The 24,706-nt window shown below is 46.4% G+C and overlaps 1 protein-coding gene across 4 annotated transcripts in view; it reads left to right on the forward strand.

Moving 5' to 3' along the window:
- Nucleotides 1–24,706, forward strand: part of LOC115457699 — an 81,223-nt gene that overhangs the window by 22,053 nt on the left and 34,464 nt on the right. For all 4 annotated transcript variants that reach the window (XM_030187282.1, XM_030187273.1, XM_030187258.1 and 1 more), the window contains exons 3-8: nucleotides 8,824–8,883; nucleotides 11,294–11,346; nucleotides 13,808–13,952; nucleotides 15,131–15,507; nucleotides 20,655–20,883; nucleotides 20,999–21,116. In XM_030187282.1, coding sequence (XP_030043142.1) covers nucleotides 8,824–8,883; nucleotides 11,294–11,346; nucleotides 13,808–13,952; nucleotides 15,131–15,507; nucleotides 20,655–20,883; nucleotides 20,999–21,116 — 982 coding nt within the window. The remainder of the gene's footprint in view (nucleotides 1–8,823; nucleotides 8,884–11,293; nucleotides 11,347–13,807; nucleotides 13,953–15,130; nucleotides 15,508–20,654; nucleotides 20,884–20,998; nucleotides 21,117–24,706) is intronic.

The raw sequence follows: 24,706 nt of genomic DNA on the forward strand, positions 1-24,706 counted from the left end.
CCCGACTCAGTCCCTGGAGTATCTGGGAGTTCGATTCGACACCCAAGTGGGCAGAGTGTTCCTGCCAGACAATCGGATTGTCAAGTTTCAGACTCAGGTGGACTAGTTCCTAGTAGCCTCTCCTATTCGGGCTTGGGACTACGTGCAGCTGTTGGGCTCTATGACGGCCACGATGGAAGTAGTGCCCTGGGCCAGGGCTCATATGAGACCACTACAACAATCTCTGCTGCTGCGCTGGACTCCGATGTCGGAGGATTATGCTGTGCGCCTTCCCTTGGACCCAGCAGTGCGCAAGGCGCTGAGCTGGTGGACGCAGACAGACAAGTTGTCTGCAGGAATGCCTCTGGTGACCCCGGAATGGATTTTCGTCACGACAGACGCCTCTTTGATGGGCTGGGGAGCCCACTGCTTGGGAAGGACAGCGCAGGGGCTCTGGTCTCCTGCAGAGGCAAGTGGTCTATCAACCTCCTGGAACTCAGAGCCATTCGGTTGGTGTTGTTGGAGTTCATCCCGGTACTGGTGTTGAAGCCTGTACGGGTCCTGTCGGACAATGCCACGGCTGTGGCCTATGTCAACCGCCAGGGAGGTACCAAGAGCGCCCCTCTAGCCAAGGAGGCCATGAATCTATGCCAGTGGGCGGAAGCGAACCTGGAACAGCTGTCAGCGGCCCACATTGCCGGAGTCATGAATGTCAAGGCGGACTTTCTCAGTCGCTATACCTTGGAGCCCGGAGAGTGGCAGCTATCTGCTCAGGCGTTCTTGGACATCACGAAGCGCTGGGGCCAGCTGAGCCTAGATCTGATGGCGTCATCGGCCGATTGCCAAGTGCCGCGCTTTTTCAGCAGAGGACGGGACCCTCGATCCCTGGGAGTAGATGCTCTTCTCCAACGGTGGCCGACACAAGAGCTTCTCTATGTGTTCCCGCCCTGGCCCATGTTGGGCAGGGTGCTAGACCGGGTGGCAAAGCATCCCGGCAGGGTAATCCTGGTGGGTCCGGATTGGCCCAGACGTCCCTGGTATGCGGACTTGATCAGGCTCTCAGTCGGCGATCCTCTGCGGCTGCCAGTGGAGCAGGGCCTGTTACATCAGGGTCCCGTGGTGATGGAGGATCCCTCCCCCTTTGGTCTTACGGCCTGGCTATTGAGCGGCAGCGTCTGAGAAAGAAGGACTTCTCAGACAAGGTCATCGCCACTATGCTGAGAGCGAGGAAGCGCTCTACTTCTACTGCTTACGCCAGGGTTTGGCGTATCTTTGCAGCGTGGTGTGAAGCAGGCTCACTTTCTCCCTTCACTGCTCCAATTTCTTCAGTGTTGGCGTTCCTGCAAGAAGGTCTGGACAAAGGCCTGTCGCTCAGTTCCCTGAAAGTTCAGGTAGCGGCTCTGGCTTGCTTCAGGGGCCGCCTGAAGGGTGCTTCCCTGGCTTCGCAGCCAGATGTGGTGCGCTTTCTCAAGGGAGTTAATCACCTGCACCCTCCTCTGCACTCAGTGGTGCCTGCGTGGAATCTCAACCTGGTGCTAAGAGCATTGCAGAAGCCGCCTTTTGGACCCTTGTCGAGGACATCTCTGAAAGACCTGACGTTGAAAGCAGTCTTTTTGGTGGCTACCTCTTCAGCCAGAAGAGTTTCCGAGCTCCAGGCACTCTCATGTCGAGAGTTTTTTCTGCAGTTCACTGAGGCAGGAGTGACTATTCGCACAGTGCCTTCCTTCCTGCCCAAGATTGTTTTTCGCTGCCATGTGATTCAGCAGCTCTGTCTCCCTTCCTTTCGTAGGGAGGTCTACCCAGAGAAATACTCTGCTCTCAATTTCTGGATGTGAGACGAGTCATCATCAGATACTTGGAAGTGACCAATGATTTCCGGAAATCGGATCATCTGTTTGTCCTGTTTACAGGTCCTCGTAAGGGTCTGCAGGATTCTAAGCCTACAGTGGCAAGATGGGCAAGGAAGCCATTGCAGCGGCTTAGGTGGCCGCGGGGAAGGCCCATACCTTTGCCAGGCATTACCGCTTGACTGTGGCTGCTCGGGCGGAGGCCCGGTTTGGAGCTTCAGTGTTGCGGTCAGGGATTTCTATGTCCCGCCCTGGGTGAGTACTGCTTCGGTACATCCCACCAGTCTATGGATTGATCAGCTTGATGATATGGAAGGTAAAATTATGTATCATACCTGATAATTTTCTTTCCATTAATCATAGCTGATCAATCCATAGCCCCTCCCAGATATCTGTACTGTTTATATTCTGGTTGAATTGTAGGTTCAAGTTTAGCCTTCAGTTTCTTCAGGAGGACTTCGTGTTCAAGTTCTTCTTTCACTTGGATTCTTCAAGAGTTGAGACGAGTTTGTGTTACAGTGAGCTGCTGCATTCCTCTCCCCTCCGTTTTACGGGGCTGGATTGAGATTTAAATTCTGCCGGCACTCCCTCCCGCTTCGTGCGGCTGTAGGGCAGCTTTGTACCCCTCCCGCTTCGGCGGTGTTAGGGTCAGTCAGCTCCTCCCGCGGTTGCGGTTGCAGGATAAGCCAGATCCCCCCGCATCGGCGGGTGTGGTGTCCCTCCCCCGCTCCGCGGGGATGAGCTGGACGGATTCCCCTCCCCCACTTGTGTGGGGATGAGCTGGGTTAATTCCCCTCCCCCGTTTCGGCGGTGGTGAGCTGGGCAGAGTGTCCCTTTTGTGGGTGTAATTCTCTAAGTGCTGAGTCCTGCGGATGGAGCTTTGATATCGACATACTGAGGAGTTTCCGGCAGCACATGACCACATATAGGGAGGCAAAAGTTTGCTCTCTATCTCCACCTGCTGGCAGATGGACACAACCCACCAGTCTATGGATTGATCAGCTATGATTAATGGAAAGAAAATTATCAGGTATGATACATAATTTTACCATTCTCATCCTCACAAATCTCCCAATTCCACAGTGTGGGAGCAATCCTAGAGAAAGATAGCTTTCTAGTCTTCACTAATTTTATCACAAAAAAGCAGATGTACCATATGAGTCCCTCAGCCAACAGAGATGCCTGTTTGGACCCAACCATGAACCAATAGGGAGAAGACCAAAGGTTGTGTAAAATGTGTGGCAGCACAGTAGGCCGACGTCTTGCATATTTCTGTATTAGACCAAACTTACTTTCATGTCGCATGTGCAAGGCATTCTGGGACAAGAGGGTTGGTCATGTTGATAAAATACAGGACTAGAGATCTCAGAGTCAGGATTGAAATTAGCATTGTATGTTAATAGAAAATAGTTAATTCTGCTACTCAAACATTTCTTAAAATGCTGCTCCGTCTTTGCAAAAGAAAGGGCAATTCTGCACTGTGATGCCATGATTCTATTTAGATATTCTTACTAAATATAGCCCCCACCCTGAGCACAAGTACATATGGTTTGCAATATAATCTCATCAAGGAAGAATGTAAGCATTTAAACAAGGCCTTTTATTTCTCTTTTATAGTTTAAATTTATTATTTTTGTGTGTTGGTACAAGTGTGCTTCAAACAGTAGTCGCAGTGCAAAATTTCAAGCGAATGAATTTGTGCGTCCTGCAGCTCACACAGCCTATCAGCAAAATGAAAACTCATTGTGAGCTTCAGGATGCACAAATTTGTTTGCCTGAAATTTTACACTGTGATTTGTGGAAGTAACACAGGAGCTTTGTACCACTGTGACTACTGTTTGACCCCTGAGGCAGGAATTTTCTGAAACAGAGACCATGCCGGGTCCTTAAATAAAATTTGCGTATTTTGATCCTCGGCTCTGCCTCATTGTTTCATCTGCAGCCCACTACACTATGATTGGTCAACTTATAGAGTTATTTAGCTAAAGCATGGATGGAGTTGTTCAGCCAAACCAGGATGGAGTTGGTCCAGAGGGCGGCTACTAACATCGTTGGTAGTTTTTGTCATAAAACGTACGGGGACATACTTAAAGATCTCAGTACGTATACTTTGGAAGAAAGGTGGGAGAGGGGAGATATAATAGAAACTTCCATAGCGTCCCACAGATCAATCCAGAAATTTGTGGGTTATGTCCCTCTGCCAGCAGGTGGAGATAGAACTTCAGAGGTTTGGTATATGTGGTCATGTGCAGCCACCTTAACCGCAGTATTCTCTCTATCTAGCAGGTGGAGGGTCATAACTGTGCAGCTCTGTCTTGATTTGGCTCCTGTCCCATTCCCCAGGTCAAGTAGAGCTTGGTTTGGGGTTGAGGTTCCCTGAGTTGGGAAGTCTGGGTATACTGGGGTTGTGCCAGATCCCTCCCTTTTCTCCCCTCGCTGACCCCTCTGTCTCCTTGGAGTTTATTCCTTGGGTTGCTTGGCTCCAGCTTCCTCTCCTGCCCTCTATTTAAAAAAAAAAAAGTGGCAGCTGTTGAGCACTTCACAAAAAAAAAAACACAGAAAAAAACCAAAGACAAACGGAAGAGTGCTGTGTGGCGATTAGGGGCAGCACGAGGGAGGTCGGTCTCTCACGACGGTTAGCTGCAGCCCACATGTCGGCGCCGTCTGAAGCTGCAAAGCTACTCTCAGTGTGGGAACCAGAGAGCAGCGTTGGGAGTGTTCGAGGCTTGTTCACGTGTAGACGCGCTGCAATCACAGTGGTCAGCCTCAGTGGGGAGTCTGGTTTCGGGTGAGCCATCAGTGGCGCTGAGTCCCGTTTTGGCGGGAGCGTCGGGCCTTGGTTCTATATGCGCACCTGCAGGTGCCATTTTTTTGGTTCCTCAGTGTTTGGCCTCAAACGCGTCAATGGGGCAGTTGCAATTTGAGCAGTCTCCTGCCCCTGCTCTGGTGGAGCCTAGTTTGCAAAGAGACCCGACCGAGTTCAGGCGTGGATAGTGCCTCCTGTCTGGATTTTGTGCTTTTAATGCACAGAACTTTCTTGTTGAAACGGGTCAGGGGATCCTCGGATCACTGATATGTTGCCCTCCCCCCCAGTGGTCCCTAGACATTCAGCAGTGCTTTTCTACAAGTGGCCACATGTGGAGGCTTTGCAAGATTTAGACAACGTCTCTCTTCGGACGCGGAGGATAGCCTCTTTTCCGGGGATCCCCCTCTCGGGTTTTGGATGTTCTTGAAGAGGGGGAACTGCTGCCACAGGAAGGGGATCACCCCAAGGTGGCACGCCTGTTTAGAAAAGGATGAGCTTCCTACCCTTATAGTCCGGGCGCTTGAGGTTCTGAATATTTCTTTTCCAGAATCTGTGTCCGGGCCTCCGTCCATACCTTCTGTTATGTCAGGAGCCAAGAGACCCCCAGAATCCTTTCATATTCATGAGGCTGTGAAAGGCCTCATCTTGGTGCAGTGGGAAGCACCGAACGCTGGCCTAAGGGTGGTGCGTGCAATGGCATGCCTCTATTCTCTGCCCTCAAGATTTGGAGTCTTTAAGACTGCCCATGGTGGATTCCTTAATTATGGAGGTCACTAAAAAGACCTTACCGGTTGAAGGTTGCACAGTTCTTAAGGACCCACAGGACCAGAAGTTGGAGTCTTCTCTCAAACTGTCCTTTGAAGTGGCAGCATTATGGCTCCAAGCATCTGTGTGTGGGTCTTAAGCAGCCAGGCATGCCTTTCATGGGCTCAAACGGCATCTTCGGCAGACAAGCTCATTGGCTACTTGCTGGCCCTGGAATCGGCAAACCTGTTGTATGATATCCTTTGGGCATTGGCCAAAGAAGTCTCTTTGGCGGTCACGGCTCACCACTGGATGTGTTTGCAGTATTGGGCAGCTGATGTGGCTTCTAAGTCGTGCCTTGTGCGGTTGCCGTTTCGTGGGAACTTATGCCATTCAGGCTTGCAATGACGCCCAGGACTTTCTCCAAGATCATGGTAGTTGTCGTAGCCTTCCTCAGGAAGGAGTGGATTCAAGTCCATCCCTGTCTGGACAATTGGCTGATTCGGGCATTGTCGTACAAGGAAAGTCTTCAGACAACAGACAGAGTGATCAGTCTCTTGCAGTCTAGACTGGGTGATCCGTATGTCCAAATGTCACTTGTCTCCTTCGCAATCCCTGGAGTACCGTGCTGGTCAACACTCGGGAGGGGATGGTGTCCCTTCCAGCAGCTTATAGGCTATGGCTCCAATGTCATTTGGAGGGCCTCCTTCGAGTGCCGGCACCCTGGGTGTGCTATTATGTGCAAGTGTTAGGCTGCATGGCAGCCACATTGTACGTGGTGATGTGGGCCAGGAGCCACATGCGACCCCTGCAGTTGCTCCTGCTCAGCCATTGGTCCCCTCTCTTGGAGGATTGCCTCACATCTGGACATTGTACGTTTTCTGTGGGGAGTGAAGCACCTACAGCTGCCGTGTTTGCACATCGTTCCAGCTTGAAATCTTAACCTGGTTTTGTGGGCGTTTCAGAGATCCCTGTTTGAGCACATGGATTATTTGTTCTTGAAGGATCTCATGTTAAAGGCGGTTTTCTTGGTGGCCATCACCTCAGCTAGGCAAGTTTCGGAGCTGCAAGCTATGTCCTACAGGAATCCTTTTCTCCGTTTCACAGAGGCAGGGGTCTGCATTAGGACAATCCCCTCCTTCTTGCCCAAGGTTGTGTCGCGTTTTCACTTGAATCATTCTCTTGTCCTGCTGACATTTCGTCGGGAGGTCTATCCTTCTGAATTCTGGGCCTGTGTTGTCTTGATGTATGATGCATCCTTATTCGCTACCTGGAGGCCACCAATGACTTTCGTTGTTCCGATAATCTTTTTGTCCTCTTTGCTGATCGCAAGAAAGGGGATATGGCCTCAGAAGCCACGGTGGCCTGTTGGCTTTGGGAAGCGATTTTTTTCGGTTAACATCCCCATGGGGAGGTCCCCTCCGTTGCGGGTCCTAGCGCATTCCATTAGAGTGCAAGCAACTTCTTTCACCGAGTCTTGTTTGGTTCTCTTGGAGGACATTTGCAGGCAGCCACATGGGCTTCCGTGCATACTTTTTCTAAGCATTACAAACTACATGTGGCAGTGCATCAGGATGCGGCTTTTGGGGCATTCGTAACTTCTGGAGTGGTACTGTCCCGCCTTACTTGAGGACTGGTTTGGTACATCCCAGCATCTCTGGTTTGATCTGTGGGATGCTATGGAAGGTACAATTAGTCCTTACCTGATATCAGGTAGGGACTGATTTTACCATTTAAATATCTATGCAGCATAAATGCACAGGAGGAGAGTCTCAATTGAAAGGAAGCTCTGGAGCGAGGGGGCATAGAATGAAGGTGAAAGGGAATAGACTCAGAAGTTGCCTGAGGAAATACTTCTTCACAGAAAGGGCGGTGAATTCGTGGAACGGCCTTCTGGTGGAAGTGGTGGAGACAAAAACAGTATCTGAATTCAAGAGAGCTCGGGACAAGTATATAGGATCTCTGAGGCAGTGATAGGGAAAGTAGATGGCTTGGATAGGCAGAGTGAGTAGGCCATTTGGTCTTTATCTGCCTTCATTTTTCTGTTTTTTATGTTTCTGTGATGCCTCAGCGTGTCCTGTGGTAAGCATGTGCTAGTGCTTATCACAGCTTAGTAAAAGGATCCTTTAGTTAGCAAAGTTGAACACACTTTATAGAATAGTTAGCTGTGTGCACAACTTAATAATAATAATTCAGTAATAGGAGTTGATGATAAACTATTGGCTATAATTGACCTTAATTGGCACCATTTAACAGTTACTCGTATAACTGCCCTTAGTCACTATTTTATATGTTGCGCACTCAAACTCCAAAGCGTGTAACTTCAAGGGGGGCATGGAAAAGGCTTGGATATGTAGGGGGACGTGTTAGGCAGTTATGCGGGTAAATGATAGTATTCTATAACCTGTGCGCCCAACTGCCTTTGAGTTGGCATAAGTGGCCATGTCTAACATTAGGGCAGCAGACTTCAACACTAATATTGTATAATTATTAGCCACTGTTACAGAATTTGTGCTCAATACGCACATCCCGGTACCTACATTTTGGCGACATTTCTTGAATTTACTCCCCTATGTCCAGTGTGATCTGGAATGGATGAGCTCACGCATTTGCAGGGGAAAAGCTAAGAAACCTGTTCAGAAAATAGATTGAGTTGCAATGGCGCTAGTCTCAAGAATGGATGCAGCCGGCACGGTTCCAGTGCTGCATCGTGTGAGTCGGTGGGACACATGAGGACGTCGGTCAGACTCTGTTTGTTGTCTGTTGCTTGTATGAGTCAGGGAGACTTACTGGGCTCTCAGACTCTGTCCTGTTCTGCTGTGTCTCTGGGTTGCTCAGACCGCTGTGAATCAGTAAGTCAGACTGAGGTCAGGCTCTATCTGGCAATCTCCATCCTTCCCTCCTATGTGTCACTCTGTTCTTTCTCTGTGTCTCAGCCGTAACTAGCTTTGCCCTATCCATGAACTGTATGAGTCAGTGAGAATTGTAGTGAGGTTAGGCAGAGTCCGCTTCTGCTTTATCTTCAGCCTGTCAACTGACAGTGATGCTTGTCTATCTTTTTTTTTGGCCTTGACCCCATTCTCAAAGCCGAGCAGGATTGTGTGACACCCCTCGCCCTCCCAGAGGTGCAGAATACTGATGCACCTATGGAGAGTCCACCCAGGTCACGACCCCAAAACATACATTTTGTGACCCCCCCCCCCCCCCCCCATTTGGTGTCCCAACCCACAGTGTGGGAAGCTCCGATTTATAGGATCACGCTTGGAGAACAACATGGCCTATTGTGCTGCTCTTTGTTTTGGGTCGTGTTCACTAGTGTTCCATTCCTGGGAAGTGATTCATTGGGACTCGGGTTTGACTGAGGCAAGTGGGCAGAAGTAATTTATTTAACTTTGGTCTCGCTTTACTTTATTCATTTTTAACTCTTTCTTTTCCTTTCTGTTGTAGCCCTTTGACCTGAAAGAAATGGACGTGATGGTGAACTTTCCTGATGGTTACCCTTTAGAGGTATCTTTCTATGCATGTTCTTATACTGTAGCTGCTCCTAATTACTTACTAAGGGCCTGATGCACAAAGCCTACTGGACCAGCAACGTGCTTTTTAGATCGGTTCCAGCCGGTTTAGCGCAGTGGCATAGCCACAGGTGGGCCTGGGTGGGCCAGGGCACATCCACTTAGGACTCAGGCCCACCCAACAGCAGCACACATTTAGCGGTAGCTGGTGGAGATCCCAAGTTCCACCAGCTGAAGACTTCCCCCTGATGGTAATGAAAACGCTACTCTCCACAATACTGGCACCTGCGCATGTTCAGTTTTCAGCGCATGCCTGCTGCAGACTGCCAAGGTGGAAAGAAGCATTTTCCTGCCAGCTGAGATGTCTTTTTGTGGTGGTGGGGGAGAACATTTGGTGCCCACCCACTTCTTGCCTAGGCCCACCCAAAATCTGTTGTCTGGCTACGCCCCTGGTTTAGCGACCATGTTATCAGCGGGAGATGTACAAAGGGGCTTTGTGGGCTTTTTACCATGTGGGGCAGCAGACAATGGGAATCCCATTCCTAATCTATTTAAATGAGCTGTTTAGCATTCAAATATGCATTCCGAGCGATGCACAGAAGCAGCCCCTACCTTTCACGTGGAAATTTTAACGTGTGGTCCGGAGCTGTCTTAGAATGATGATGGGTTCTCAGTGGAGCAGTCTGCTGCATATTTCTCTGATGAGGGAAGCGGCTGTGATCAGTGGTGGGCTGCTGGGTAATGGAAGGAAGTGGTCAGGGTTCTGCAGTCAGGTCCCAGCATGAAATCAGCGGCCGGGGCTTACCAGCTGGCTTTACCCTACTGAGCTGCTCGCTGTTTTCAAGCAGCTCTTTTGCATGCGATTTCCTTTGGGATTCGCTCACTCTGTGTACGTCTAGTGGCGCTATAGAAATGATTAGTAGTAGTAGTAATAGCAAGCAGTTCCCTCTGGGGACCTTTGTGCATCGGCCCCTAAGTATGAAAGGAGATCTCAAGAAATTTTCCTTGTAAAACAGTCTGACACCGGTAAGCATGGGCAGAATCTGAGTTATGGTTTCAGGCTCTTGCATTAAATCTTCCACAGCTCTGATACAATAGCAGTTTACTTTAGCTGACCTGTAGAACAGTGTGTCGAAAAGATCCTCTCTAGGCATGTGAAGGGTAATTTTAATAACAGGTCAGCTAGGTCGGGAGGCTAAGTAGGTATCTAGTGAAGCCTATTTTATAAAGACAAATAAGCACTTAAGTGTCTTTATAGTATGCCAGCACAAAACCTGTAAAATTGTAAGGCTACATGGCTGGAATACATGTGTAGGCTCATACTTCATGTTTCTTCTTAAGCTCCTCCCCCAAACAGAACTATTTCTGTATATGGGGAGAGTGGAGGAGTATTTTGTGGAAGCCATGTTGGATTTGTTTGTTGGTATGTATATATATTTTTATTTATTTATTTAAAATTTGCTGTACTGCCTCAACTACCTAATAGATCTAGTTGGTTTACAATCTAAAAACACAATACATAAAAGAGAGAAAAAGAACTATAGTAAAAACAGGAAAGGCTAGCCATACATTGTACTATATATTAACATATACTTCTAGAATTCCTTTACAAAATTACCCCTATAGCGCTATTGCTTTCATCCGTCCAAGAAATACAGCTTGAGAAGAAACTCTAATTCTAGGGTTGGCTGTTGCAGATACTTTTTAGCTTTCCTTGACTGGGTGCTGTGACCCTCTTCTTGAACTTCTTCCCCCAGGCCTGCTATCTGGGAAAAACTCCCTGAGAGTTACAGGGGAGCTGAGTGTCTGAGACACAGACATAGCTCTGAAAGTCCCTGCACAAACTGGTCTCTGGAAGCAGTGTGCTTTAATAATAATAATAAAACTTTATTTATAACCCTCTATATCTATAAAAGTCTAAGCGGGCAACAAATTACATACAAAATATAAAAGGACAGAACAATAAAAATTATTTCTTTGCTCAACAAACTATACAAAAATTACTGTGTTACTCTAAAATTAAAACATACAAACAGATAAAAATTTACATGGTATTAAAATAATATCTTCAGAGGAACCAAAAGCCTGAAAAAAATAAATGAGTTTTCAATGCTTTTTTAAAGTGGTCCATATTTTATATTGAACGAAGTTCAATGGGCAGTGCATTCCATAATTTCGGACCTTTGAGGTAGAAAATAGATGATCTACATTGTTCCAAATAAACCTGATGAAACGAAGGCACAATGGTTCCAGGGTCACAGTGGAGCTCAGAAAACAATAAAATATTGAAGTTCTGTTCCATCTGCTGGTTTAGTGGAATCTTTTTGATTAGTAGCTAAATGGGGAACAGGTCAGAGACTGGAACTCCTTGACCACTGATGGAATAATTTGTTTCTCATTCACAGGTGTTTGCGCTGAGCATACCTGAGGACCAAGACTTGCCATCTGTTATGGGCAGGTAAATATTAACCCACAAATTCTGTAAATGTCACCAAAAATTACATGTGCAAATTTGGGCACGCACCCAATTTGCACATGCAATTTAGTAACAAGTTAATTAGCGCCAATAATTGGATTTTTAATAAGCAATTGGCACTAATTAGATTTAATTGGAATTTGTGCATGGGATTTGCACCTTAATTTTACATGCAAAAAAGGGGGCGTGGAAATGGGAGGGTCATGGATGGGGGAAAGCGTTCTTAGCATTTATGCATATTGTTATAGAGTAAGGGGTGATATGCGCCTGATTTAGGCATATACATTTACATCATGTTTCAGTTGGTGCAAATGGTCACGCCTAAAGTTAGTCCAAGAAAACAAGAAGGCAGACAATCCGCAAAATCCAACGTGGAAGCAAACAGATGCGGATCAATCAAGGTATGGTATACAACTTTATTCTAAAAAAACGCCCGACATGGCTGTGTTTCACCCACTAGGGCTGCGTCAAGCCCCTGACGCAGCCCTAGTGGGCGAAACACAGCCTGTGTCAGGCGCTTTTTTTAGAATAAAGTTGTATACCATACCTTGATTGATCCACGTCTGTTTGCTTCCACGCCTAAAGTTAGGCATGATTCCTGGGCGTAAGCGCTATTCTATAAAACGTGCCTAACTTTAAGCGCGGCTTATAGAATAAAGCTTTTTTTGGCACCTTAGAATTTACCCCTAAGGGGGTAATGCTATGTGGGCACCTCCTTTTAGGCGCCCTGATGTCATGTGGTGAGAGCCTATTCTGTAATAGCATCTGGGCACCCTGATTCTATTATAGAATACTAGCATACGCCCATATTCGTGCGTCTTACATTTAGTTTCCCAAAGTTACACCACCATAGACATAACTGACATAACTGGGTGCTTAAACGCAGCAAGGGCAAATGCAGCTTAGACAGATCACTTAGAATAATGTAAGTGGCAGCACCACTCATACCCCTTCCATGTTCACTCATGGGAACTCCCCCTTGCATTTAAGCATTATTCCACGCTATGCACCCTTACAGAATATCATTTAGTTGCTTTACTGCCACTTATGCACTGAAGTGGCACATAAATGTGGGCACCCTGTTATAGATATTTAGTTTTTGTTCCTAGTAAACCACTTATCATCCAGAGAGTAGAAGTGTAGCTGGAGTTGCCCACAGATCATGATATTGTATTTTAAACATCATTTCCTTGTCATTTCAACAGATCAGTCTAGACTTGTGGACTGATCTGTTGAGACTAAAGGAAAGAAAATTAACAGGTAAAAACTAATTTCTCCATAAGCAGTCTATTCATGGATTTCTTTATACGTAATATTTTTAAAAGTATAGTTTTGTGCCGACAACTGGGAGTCTAATGCCAAAAAGGAGAGCGATGAGGCACTGGTCAATGAAACACAGTTTTCCTGAAAGGTTTTTCATTGGCCTCTAAAATTTTTGCATTAACTGGTGGGGTTGATTTCACAGAATATAGCACTTCCTAGGCCAAACTGGATGGCACTTCGCACTATGAACCAAAAGAGGAACATATAGTAAACTAAGTTTATTTATACATTGAACTATCCAAGGCCCATGATTGTGAAATCATTGCCACTTGGTGGTATAAAACTGTGCTTGATGTGTCTGGTCAGAAAAGTTACTAATGGGAAAGCTGCAGCCCAGAGGTGTCAGATTGTAATGCAGTTTATCTTTCACCACTGGAACACTCTTCTCCCTTTCTTCTCTCCCTAATCTCAGATTCAAAACTCTCTCTTTCTCATCAATTTTTGAGAAGCCTACCATTATGTCAAGTTAGGTGTGGATTTTCATGCAGTTATTTGATAGTAATAAGGGGTTAGTTTGAGAGCGGTCTGGAATTAGGAGACCTGTAAACGTTTTATTAAGGAGGGTGGAAAGGAAGGTTCTGAATGGTGCTTTTATTTATGATTGTTTTCATTAACATGTAGGTGGTTTATTCAAACCTGTATAAATAAAATAAACACTTCCCTTATGAAAAGAAGAGATAATTAGGTTAAAACTCTACAGCTTGGAAAAGAGACCAATAAAAGCTTATAATATCATGGGTGGGATGGCGTGGTTAATTAGGGAATGCTAGTTTCATGTTTCAAATAACTCTAAAACAAGAATATACTTCTGAAAGAAAATGAATGTAGATTGAACACAAATCATAGAAAGGGTTTTTTTCACACAGCACATCATCAAGCTATGGAATTTGTCGCCAAAGAATGTGATCAAGGCAAGTAAAATAGTGAGACTCAAAGAGTGGTTTGAAAACATCTGTAGTGTATCACCATTAGAGTATTGTTCTGTTGACCCAGTAGAGTGCATCACCTACAAAGGATCCAGCTTTCTGCAGGACCAACATGGCTCCTGGAGCTCTACAGAGGTATTTGTTTTTTGGAACTGCATGGCTTTTACTGAGATTGTTTTTGCTCTTATCAACAGACACATTTGCCAAGCTTCAGAGAAGTGGCTGCAGGCAAAATACGCAACCAATGAACTCATGGGAAAGGTGGAGCTCCTTTTCCGTCCCTTTCTGCGCTGGCTAGATCGCAACATGGAGAAGCTTTTTACAGAGGGGGCGCGACTGGTAAGAGACAGTAGTGTTAAAGTGAGAATTGGTCAGAAAGTGGGCCCAGAGAAAAGAATATTTTGATTCTGTGAAAAGAATATCTTAATAAGTAGAATGTTATTACACTAAATTTGGTCCTCAGGGAATGAATACAGGATATTTCTTAGGAAGGAGTTAATTGTAGTTATGAAAGTAAATGTGAAGATCTAGAAACATTTTGGAGAGGAGGTTCTATTTTTTTTTTTTCCAGAGGCCAGATACAAAAGATTGGACATTTTTGGAAACGTTTGCCATATCTGGAGCGTAGCTGTCATATATGACAACAGAGGCTGTACATTTACTGCAAAAAGGAGGAAAAGACCTGCGGGGATAATAACTCCCAAGTACTTGAGTTGTCCCTCTGCCCAAGTGAGGGGAAATGTGTCCACCCAGGCACCTCTCGTGCATCCATAAGTAGGGCAAAGCCTCTGATTTCAGACGATTCAAATGAAAGCTAGACAATCACCCAAGCTGCTTTATCTTGTATCTGGTTCAGTGCTTGAGTTAGTGATGCCTGAGGTTCATACAACACCCTTAAGAGGTCATCTGCATGATCCCTCTTGCTTACAGAATGGATCAAATTATCTAAGCGTAAACAGAGGCTCCAGATACAACAAAAACAATAAGGGCAAAAGTGGGCATCCCTGCCTCTTGCCGCCACCAGTGGAAAAGGGATGGGTCCTGGGTCCATTGACAATCAAAGAAGCCACCGGGTTGGAGTAAAGCGACCCCGCATTGTATCATAAAACTAATCTTGCAACCCCACATGTTGTGATATGGCAAACAAGAAGTGCCAGTTGACCAAGTCAAACACCTTTTCCGCATCCAGGCCTACTAAAAGTAGATCAGTATCAGTGACATAGCCAACAAGGATGTTTATATTATTTTAGTTATGATGTACAGCTTGGCATTCCCCTAGAGAGAGAAGAGGGACATGTTGGGTGGTATTATGAGTTTTTTGTGTATTGTACTTTTATGATGTAAATAGCTTTGTTGATATTGTATTTTATAAGGTAAACTGCTCCAAGTACATTTTTGAGCAAGGGGTGGTACATAAGCATTAAAGTAACCAAAATTATGTGTATTCGTTTTTTTCCAAAGTTTCCATTTGTAAAAAAATTTGCCGTTTTCCTTGACAAAACTCTCTATCTCTACAGCTGAAAAGGGACATCGAAGCTGAAAAGGCTGGGATTGAATTTGTCCCCTACCAACAGCTTCAGGCAGCTAAGCCAGCTGAGCCCACTGATACTAACAGTGCCGAGCATCAAATAGAGGGCGAGGCGGTTATCGCAGAGTCTGAGATCGGTGATGAAGAAGGGGATTCAGATAGCTGGACCAGCTGCGAAGAGGAGGAATTGGAGCCTGCTGTGCTACCTGGCAAAACCGAGACTGCTGCGAGCGTCGTTCCTGGAAGAGAAGACTCAAGTCCTGTGCGGTTTAAAGGAACCGAAATTAGATTCATTGATTTACGGATGAGCGAAGGAGTCGGTACATTGGAGGCCCGGAAGATAACTGTGTCACTGCAGTGCAGCAGGTGAGGATGTGAAAAGTTACTTCTGGGGGAGAAGAGGGGCTGTGGGGTAATTAGTAATAGGATGACTACATGAGAAATCCACAAAAGTGCCCATTTTATGAAGAATTGTAGGTACCTATGAGCCTTTACAAATTAGGAATCCAGGGCCAGCCTCAGTAATGCACAAAAGTCTCCACACAAATTTACACCTGCTCTGAAAAAGGGGTAACTGAATGCTTGCACTCTGTCCCCCAGATTCTATATAGGTCGCCTAAATTTGAATTTGAATTCCAGTGCTGTTAAATGTGTATATTTTTTATACTGTTTTACGGTATTTCTATTATTAGGTTTCAATTTACTGTTTTCAAGTTTACCTCATTTATTGTATTTAGTTTATTCGTGGTTATTTTGCTATTGTTATGCTGGTTAACAAAGTTGTAAGTTTTATGTTAAACTGTATCTGCTGGGTGAATCTCTTCATAAAGGCAGTTAATAAAGCCCAATAAATAAAGTTGGGTGTGTATTCTAGATCTGAGCGCAAACTAACTAGATAATGAACAGTTAACAATTCATAATTGGTGATAATTGGCACTCGTTTTGGTTTACCCATGGATCTGCCCTGAGCCCTATTCTATAAAGTGTATGCCCAAGTTTTATAGTGTGCAGCTCAAAAGGGGGCGTGGTACTTTATTAAGGCATGTTTGAAGGAGAGATAGGTTAGTGGAAAATGGATTGGTTGGATAAATAAGGATGTCGGCATAAAATAAGTTAAAATTACAGAGGACTGAATTAGGCCAGGGGACTTAGGAATAGGTTAAACAGAAAAAGGGAGAGAACAGAATCTTGGGGAATGCCACATAATTGGCATGGATTTGAAATGGAGTCCTGGGTGGTAACCTGAAATGTATGGAAAGAAAGGAAGGAAGCTTGTTGGTGCACTATAGCAGGTAACATAAACACAGAGCCGGCTTAACCATTGGACCAGGGCACCAAAATACCCAGCCTCTGATTTCACCTGGTCTACATGTTAAGGCTTTTCTCTTTCTCCCTGCCTCTTCCTTTCCTCCTCCCTGCAGGTCCGGCACTGCTTCCTCACCTTTTTCACTCCCCTACAGACCTGTAAAGGTTCCAGCAGTTGCTGGCAGCAACAGCAGCATGACAGGCTGATTTCAGCTAGCCCCTGCGTCGTCCCACTGCTGCGTCCTGCCTCCGCTGATGCAATTTTCTGTGGGCGGGACGTGGCAGAGGGAAGACCCAGGGGCTGGCCAAAGGCAGTCTGTCATGCTGGTGCTGCCAGCGACTGATGTAAACTGTACAGCACTATGGGGGAGTGAGAGCGGTAAGGGAGTAGTTCAGACCCATAGGGAGGAGGACAGAAGACGGGGAAAGAGACTGAATCAGGGTGGAGGGAGAGATGCTGAACCCACTGGGAGAGAGGGGGCACTGGAAGCGATGCAGTTCATGGAGCGCAACCAAAGCAGGTTGGCTCACGGCGCCAGTATCCCTTGAGCTGGCTCTGCATAAACATAAAGAAAGTTCTTATGTACTGTCTGAACCCTTAGCTCAGTTCACTTAAAAAAAAAAGGAGTCAAGATAAGACTCCAATACTTGATACAGTATTAAGTTCACATTGCAAAATTATCTAGAAAATTCCAAATGTTAAAGATACTTAGAGGCATATTTTCAAAGCACTTAGCCTTCCAAAGTTCAACTTTGGAAGGCTAAGTGCTTTGAAAATATGCCTCTTAGTGAACAACCAAGTTTTCAGCAGCTTTTGAAACTTCAGTAATCATTTTCACAACCTCTGAACACAGGTAGAGTTCCACAAGCTCAGAGCTACTGAATTAAAAAAAGTTTTTTTTTTTCTGAGATGATGCTAGATGAAAAAGAGAAGGATGCTGGTAGGTCTAATTTGTTTAAGTGACTCTGCTGACTAGATGATGTCCAACCCTCAACAGAGGAGTCAAATACAATGGCCCATTACCATGCATTATCTTAAAAACTAGGCTTAAAATTTTAAGGACGACACAAGGTTCTACTGGAAACCAGTGAAAGGTCTTCAAGAGAGGGGTTGCTCTGTTGAATCTGGATTTAAAAAACATTAATTTGGCCGCTGTGTTTTGAAAGGGCAGAAGGCGGTAACTCCTGAATCTGTGTTAAAACTTTGAGTTTGAAAACCTTGTGGTTCTGAGCAGGAGAGGTGTGGCGACCTCATACTTTTTCAGTAGTAGTTCAAGCTGAGGAGCTGATTTACAGAATATTAATACAGTTTTAACCCGGTTTTACCTCAGATTTTACTGGCTGAGCAATGCTCTAATGGCTCCAGCATGGGTATAAACTCCTGCGGAAGCCACCGCATTAAAAAGTATTTAAAAGCATATTAATGCAGTCATTGAGTATCCTGCAGCTTGATTGGAAAATAAAAAGATTTCTCTCATATGCACGGGGAAACTTCTTTGCCAGGTCTGGGACAGCATAGAAAAGGGTTGGTTGAGAGGAGCGGGTGTCTAGTGGCTAATCCTGCCCTGGACTATTTGGTGTACCAGCCCAAACCTACCTCCCTCTCCTTGACCCTACTCAAACAACCAACCCTTCCAACCCCAGCTTATCAATAGAAATCAAACAAAATAAAACATGGAAAAGAAAATAAGATGATACCTTTTTTATTGGACATAACTTAATACATTTCTTGATTAGCTTTCAAAGGTTGCCCTTCTTCGTCAGATCGGAAATAAGCAAATGTGCTAGCTGACAGTGTATATAAGTGAAAACATTCAAGCATTACTATGACAGTCTGACAAGGTGGGTCGGAGGTATGCATGGGGACATCAAAGCTTATCATTGATATTCTAACAGGATGGGTGTGGATAGGTGAGGGGTGGGGTGATCAACAGAGACATACAGCTTTATGGTTTATAATGGGCTAGGAACCCCCAGGTCCTTGTTAAGTCCTTTCTGTTGGGTGTTAAAATATTCAATCATTCTGACTTCAAAGGTCTTACGTTCTTGTATGGTTTTAAAGTTACCTTTCAGTATTCTCACTGTGAAATCACTGGTACAGTGTCCTGGTTCTGTGAAGTGCTGTCCCACCGGGGTGGGGGCCCTACTGGCTGTATTGTTTATGTGATGTCTATGTAAATTGAATCTTGTCTTAAGCATCTGGCCTGTTTCTCCAATATAGCATCCTTCGTTACATTTTTTACACTGAATGATATATACCACATTGGAAGATGAGCAAGTGAAAGATCCCTTTTTGTTGAATATCTTTCCTTTGTGGGTAACTGTGGGGTCCTGTGAAATATTTTGGCATAGTTTGCAACTGGATAAATTACAGGGACGTGTGCCCTTCTGTTCCTTTTCAGTCTGTGATGGAAGTTTACTTCTGATTAGCTTGTGTTTTAAGTTGGGTGGTTGTCGGAAGGCTAGTACTGGTGGGGATGGGAATATCTCTTTCAGTAATTCATCCTCCTGGAGTATAGGTTGTAGATCTCTTATGATTACTGAAAGAGATATTCCCATCCCCACCAGTGATAAGCTTTGATGTCCCCATGCATACCTCCGACCCACCCCCATCCTCCCACCCTGTCAGACTGTCATAGTAATGCTTGAATGTTTTCACTTATATACACTGTCAGCTAGCACATTTGCTTATTTCCGATCTGACGAAGAAGGGCAACCTTCGAAAGCTAATCAAGAAATGTATTGTTATGTCCAATAAAAAAGGTATCATCTTATTTTCTTTTCCATGTTTTATTTTGTTTGATTTCTATTGATAACCTTAAGAGTGGACTAACACGGCTACCAACCCCAGCTTAAAAATTCCTCTTTGGTAGTCTAGTGGGCCCCCTTCCTGATTCAACCCCGCTTCCCCTAATATCAGAAACATGCCCTAGTGGTCAGTTGGTCCCCTGATCCCCCCCTCCCCCAAACACACAAATTCCCTGGCAGTCTAGTGGTCTCCTCCTTTCCCTTCCCCTAATCTTCAAAAAAATCCCTGGTAGTCTAGTGGGACCCCTACCATCATCAAGCCCATCACTCTAATCCTAGCTCCCTGACCCTGTACCTTGCACAAGGCAAGAGCGAAGTTCCTTTCTTCTGCCTCCGAGCACCATCATTGCAAAATGGCAGTACTCTGCTTTAAATGATGCATCATAGGATGCACCGTGCGGGGCCTGTTTACGATAATAAGGGCATTTCTGTCTTATATGGTGGACAGGCCCTGCCTGGTGCATCCCAGGATGCACTGTAGAGCGCCGCCATTTTGTGGATGATTGCACCTGGATGCAGGAGTGAGTGGGCATCGCTCCTGATTCATTCGAGATACGGGGTTGGGGAGGCTAGGTGAAGGGTGTGAAGGGGGTCCAGCTAAACTACCATGGATTTTTTTTTTTGGACTACTACTACTACTACTTCTTATCATTTCTATAGCGCTACAAGGCATATGCAGGACTAGGGGGAAGGGAGGGAATTTTTGTGAAGAGGAGGGGGACTGGGAGGCCACCTGACCACCAGCCCTTTTTTTATAGGGGAAGGAGGAGTCAGGAGGGGGAAGCAATCATTTGGAGGTGGGGTACTGCTGCACACCTGGGATATTTTTTCGGGGGGGGGGGGGTGAAGAGGTATCAAGTTGTGAGTTGTTTGTCAGGACACAGGTTAGGGGGATGTCACTGCAGCATGGTTGTGGTTTGTTTGGGGTTTTTTAAAATGTCAACCTTTCCTGTCAAGTGCCTGAGCCATTCACTGCTCAAGTGCTGAGGGGGAAAGCTGACATTTTCTGCTGAGACACAGATTACTGCTGTGATTTTAATGTGGCAGTAATTTTAAATGTTCATTAGTTTGAGCATGTGGCGGCAATTTTATGACGCTAATTTTGTAGTAGAGTGAAGACTCTACTGTGAGCCTTTGAGCGTGGTGTAGTAGATATTTTCCTGTCCACAGAGGCCTTCCAGTCTTAGGCTGTACCTTCTGCCTTACCAGTTTCTCCAAAAGGAAATGTTCTCCTAGGGTTCACTACCAGTGGGAATCCATAAAAACGAGAACATCAGGTCTGTGCTTTGGTGACAAAACCAATAGCTGTCCCTACCTTCTTTGTAGATAAGATTTTATCTTCCAATGTGCGCTTGGAGACACCTACTTCTACCTCTGATACCGGTCCTGTCTTTTGCCAGGTGCAAAGTGACTGCTGATCTGAGCATGGCAAGTAAGCAGCCATGTACAGCCCAGTGCGAGAAGTGCAGTTCCCGGATAAGTGCTACTTTCCATCCCAATTTGCTGCACCAGTACACTGCAGTCCTAGGCCATTTGGACTTGCAGGAGGCCACACCCATGGACCTTGTTCTTCAGGACAGTGTGTTTGTGGTGAGCTGTCTGACATGCTCACAGGAGGGGCCAGTGCAGGTAAGTAGAGAATTGCTTGCAAGGTTTGTGGGGTGGGATGGGGGTGGAGGGTGCGGGCTTTATTGAACTGCATTTGCTGGCATTATTTGCTTTTACGTCTCTCGGTACTTTACAGAACCTCTCGTATGGCCAGAACAAAGAAATGAACTGTTTGCAGTGCCACAGCAAGCTCAGCATCTTTGTGGAAACTGCACGGTTCCAGAAAATAAAAGGTTATCCTGGAAGAAACACAGGTAGGATTTTTATTGAATCTTTGGGTTACACATGGGCTCTGAACTGCTGTACTCATGGTTCAAGTTTTTCCACTAACGGGCAGGAGAAGTGAAAGAGGAGAACTTGTTTTTTCTGTGAGTTTAGTGTGTGGCAGAGTAGTTGTGAGAGCCGGTGTGTGTGTGTGTGGTAGAGAAGGGCTGTCTATCCCAGCATGATTGTGTAGGAGAGATGCTGTGAAAGTGAGACAGGCTGTGACAGAGAGTCATTTTATAACTGTGTGCCTGTTTAAGAGGGCAAGTAGGCACCTACTTAAGCACTATTTTATAAACACATATAGAGCGGCATTTTCGAAAATTGGGATGAGCAAGATCCCCAAAAACCTGTCCAACTCGCAGCCATTTTTAAACGGGAAAAATGTTGGGGTTTCCTGTTCAAAAATGTGCGAGAATGTCCAAAATGAACAGCCACTTTCCAAAATAAAACATCCAAATTGTGAATGTCAAAAATTCCAGGGACATTTGTACGAAAATGGCCTGCCTCACAGAAATCTCTACAGAGCAGAGGGGCAGCCTAGTGATCAGTGCAGTGCATTTTAATCCAGGGCACCCAGGTCCATATTCCACTGCAACTCTTTTTATTTTAAATGCTGAGCCCTGCAGAGACAGTGAAAGACTATACCTTAATGTGCATTATTACCTCAGCAGCCCTCAGGCTTGCAGGTATCTTTAATATTTAGGTAAAGCAGGCATATCTCTGGTTCTGGAGGGCTCACAATTTAAAAGTAAACAAAGAGCTGAGTGGAATTTGAACCTGGGTCCCCTGGTTTATAGTCCACTGCACTGACTACTAGCTGCCCTTCAGGCCTGCTTGCTGATGTGTTCAGAATGCTCATAATACTTGATATAAGGGAACCTAAGTAATGCCACACTGGGAAAAGACCAAGGGTCCATCGAGCCCAGCATCCTGTCCACGACAGCAGCCAAGGGCACCTGGCAAGCTTCCCAAACGTACAAACATTCCCGGAATTGTGTATTTTTCCCAAGTCCATTTAGTAGCAGTTTATGGACTTGTCCTTTAGGAAACCGTCTAACCCCTTTTTAAACTCTGCCAAGCTAACCGCCTTCACCACGTTCTCCGGCAATGAATTCCAGAGTTTAATTACGCGTTGGGTGAAGAAAAATTTCTCCGATTTGTTTTAAATTTACTACACTGTAGTTTCATCGCATGCCCCCTAGTCCTAGTATTTTTGGAAAGCGTGAACAGACACTTCACATCCACCTGTTCCACTCCACTCATTATTTTATATACTTCTATCATGTCTCCCCTCAGCCATCTCTTCTCCAAGCTGAAAAGCCCTAGCCTCCTTAGTCTTTCTTCATAGGGAAGTCGTCCCATCCCCGCTATCATTTTAGTCGCCCTTCACTGCACCTTTTCCAATTCTGCTATATCTTTCTTGAGATGCGACGACCAGAATTGAACACAATGCTCAAGTTGCAGTCACACCATGGAGCGATACAACGGCATTATAACATCCTCACACCTGTTTCCATATCATCATGCTGATCAATCCATAGACTGGTGGGTTGTGTCCATCTACCAGCAGGTGGAGATAGAGAGCAAACTTTTGCCTCCCTATATGTGGTCATGTGCTGCCGGAAACTCCTCAGTATGTTCTCTATCTCAGCAGGTGGTGGTCACACACAGCAGCAGCTCTGGCTAGGCCTCCAAGCCTAATTTTTAGGTTTTGTTGAGTGCCTGGGGTTGAGGGCTCTTCTTGAGCAAGTGCAAACCTGGTGGCGCCAGGTCCCTCCTTTTCTCCCCCCTCCCGCTGGCTCCGTTAAAAAAAAAAAAAAAATTTTGAACGTCCTTAAAGGCGTTTATTTCGACGTTTATTTAAACGTTTATTGCAGCTACTCACTGGGACACCAGGTCGTTACAGCTCGGAGCGGAAAGCAGGTAATTTTTACCTTTTTATAGCGGGCAGGGGGTTCCCCGATTGATCTTCACGTGGCATATGGTGTCGGAGGGCGAGGGCGCAAAGAGTCGCTCCCCGGATCGCTTGGGCGCTTCTAGAGGGGATGCGGGGGTCTTAAAGTCTGATTCGCCCTTGTTGGGTGACAGTTTCGTGACCGATGAGTGTCCCGGTCCTTCCTCCGGCGTGGCGGTTTTTCCCGCCATAAACGCCCATCCCCCGCTGCTCGCCTCCGCCATCTTGGCCGGCCACGCGGCTCGGACGGCTTCTTCTTGGGCCGCCCTTGAGGTAGGAGAAATTAATGCCATGAACGCCCTTAATTTGGGCGACGGCACAAAAGCGGCTAAAGTTAAGCGCCGTTCTTCCCGCGCGGCTCCTTCGCGGAGTGTCGCGCCGGACGCCATCTTGGATGCGCAGCATGTCTCTCCCCTGCTCTTGCGAGCGCCGGTTGAGGGTGCGTCTAGGGCTGTAGCCCAGGCTGCGGAAGTGCACAGTCTGGGGGGTTTCTCCCCCGAGTTTGTTTTGCTGCTGCATCAGGCCTTCCTTATGCAAAACGCTGCCCCTGCTCCCTCATCTGGTAAAGAGGTTGAGGTCCCCGGAGGTAAACGCCCTCTGGTTGATTCCCAGGCCTTGGAGGACTTTGTCTCCTCCGATGTAGATGAGGGCAGCGTATCTGAGTTCTCCCAACGGTCCTTTGCGGATTCCTTGGAGGAGACGGATCCCCGCTCGGTTGGAGCGGATGACCCCTCTGCAGCGCGGCTTTTTAGCTCAGAGGATTTGCCCAACCTGTTAGTGCAGGCCATGGGCATTTTGAAGATTTCCTCTCCGGAGGACGTCTCTCCCTCAGCCCCTATTGGCTCTGCCATTATGCTGGGGACGAAGCGCCCGCCTAGAACCTTCCACGTGCATGATGCCATGCACACCTTAATTTCGGCTCAATGGGATGTCCCGGAAGCGAGCCTTAAAGTGGCTAGGGCTATGTCCCGCCTCTATCCTTTGCCTGAAAGTGAACGTGAGGCCTATCTGTGGCCTACCGTGGATTCTTTAATCACTGCGGTGACTAAGAAAACGGCGTTACCGGTGGAAGGTGGCACGGCCCTAAAGGACGCCCAAGACAGAAGATTGGAGGCGGCTTTAAGGTCGTCCTTTGAGGCGGCTGCTTTAAGTTTGCAGGCCTCAGTTTGCGGCTCCTATGTGGCCAGGGCGTGCCTGACTATGGTGCAGCAGGCTTCCCCCTCGGATCATTCCTTGAGGGCTGATTGGCCGGCCCTGGAATTGGGCTTAGCCTATTTGGCAGACTTGCTGTATGATGTCTTGAGGGCCTCAGCTAAAGGCATGGCTCAGACAATCTCTGCGCGGCGGTGGCTTTGGCTGAAGCATTGGTCTGCTGACCACGCCTCTAAATCCCGCCTGGCTAGATTGCCTTTTAAAGGCAAGCTGCTCTTTGGGGTCGAGCTGGACAAAATCGTGACCGATCTCGGCACGTCTAAGGGCAAGAAGTTACCAGAGGTCAGGGCTCGGGCTAGTACTCGCCCCGGTACCTCCAGAGGACGGTTTCAGGAAGCCCGTCGGTACCGCCCGGGCAGGTCGGGCTCCTCTGCCCCCTCTTCCTTCAAGAGGAATTTCTCCCCCAAGCAG

Source organism: Microcaecilia unicolor, chromosome 1 (genome assembly GCF_901765095.1).
Source record: "Microcaecilia unicolor chromosome 1, aMicUni1.1, whole genome shotgun sequence".
NCBI classification, from domain to species: domain Eukaryota; kingdom Metazoa; phylum Chordata; class Amphibia; order Gymnophiona; family Siphonopidae; genus Microcaecilia; species Microcaecilia unicolor.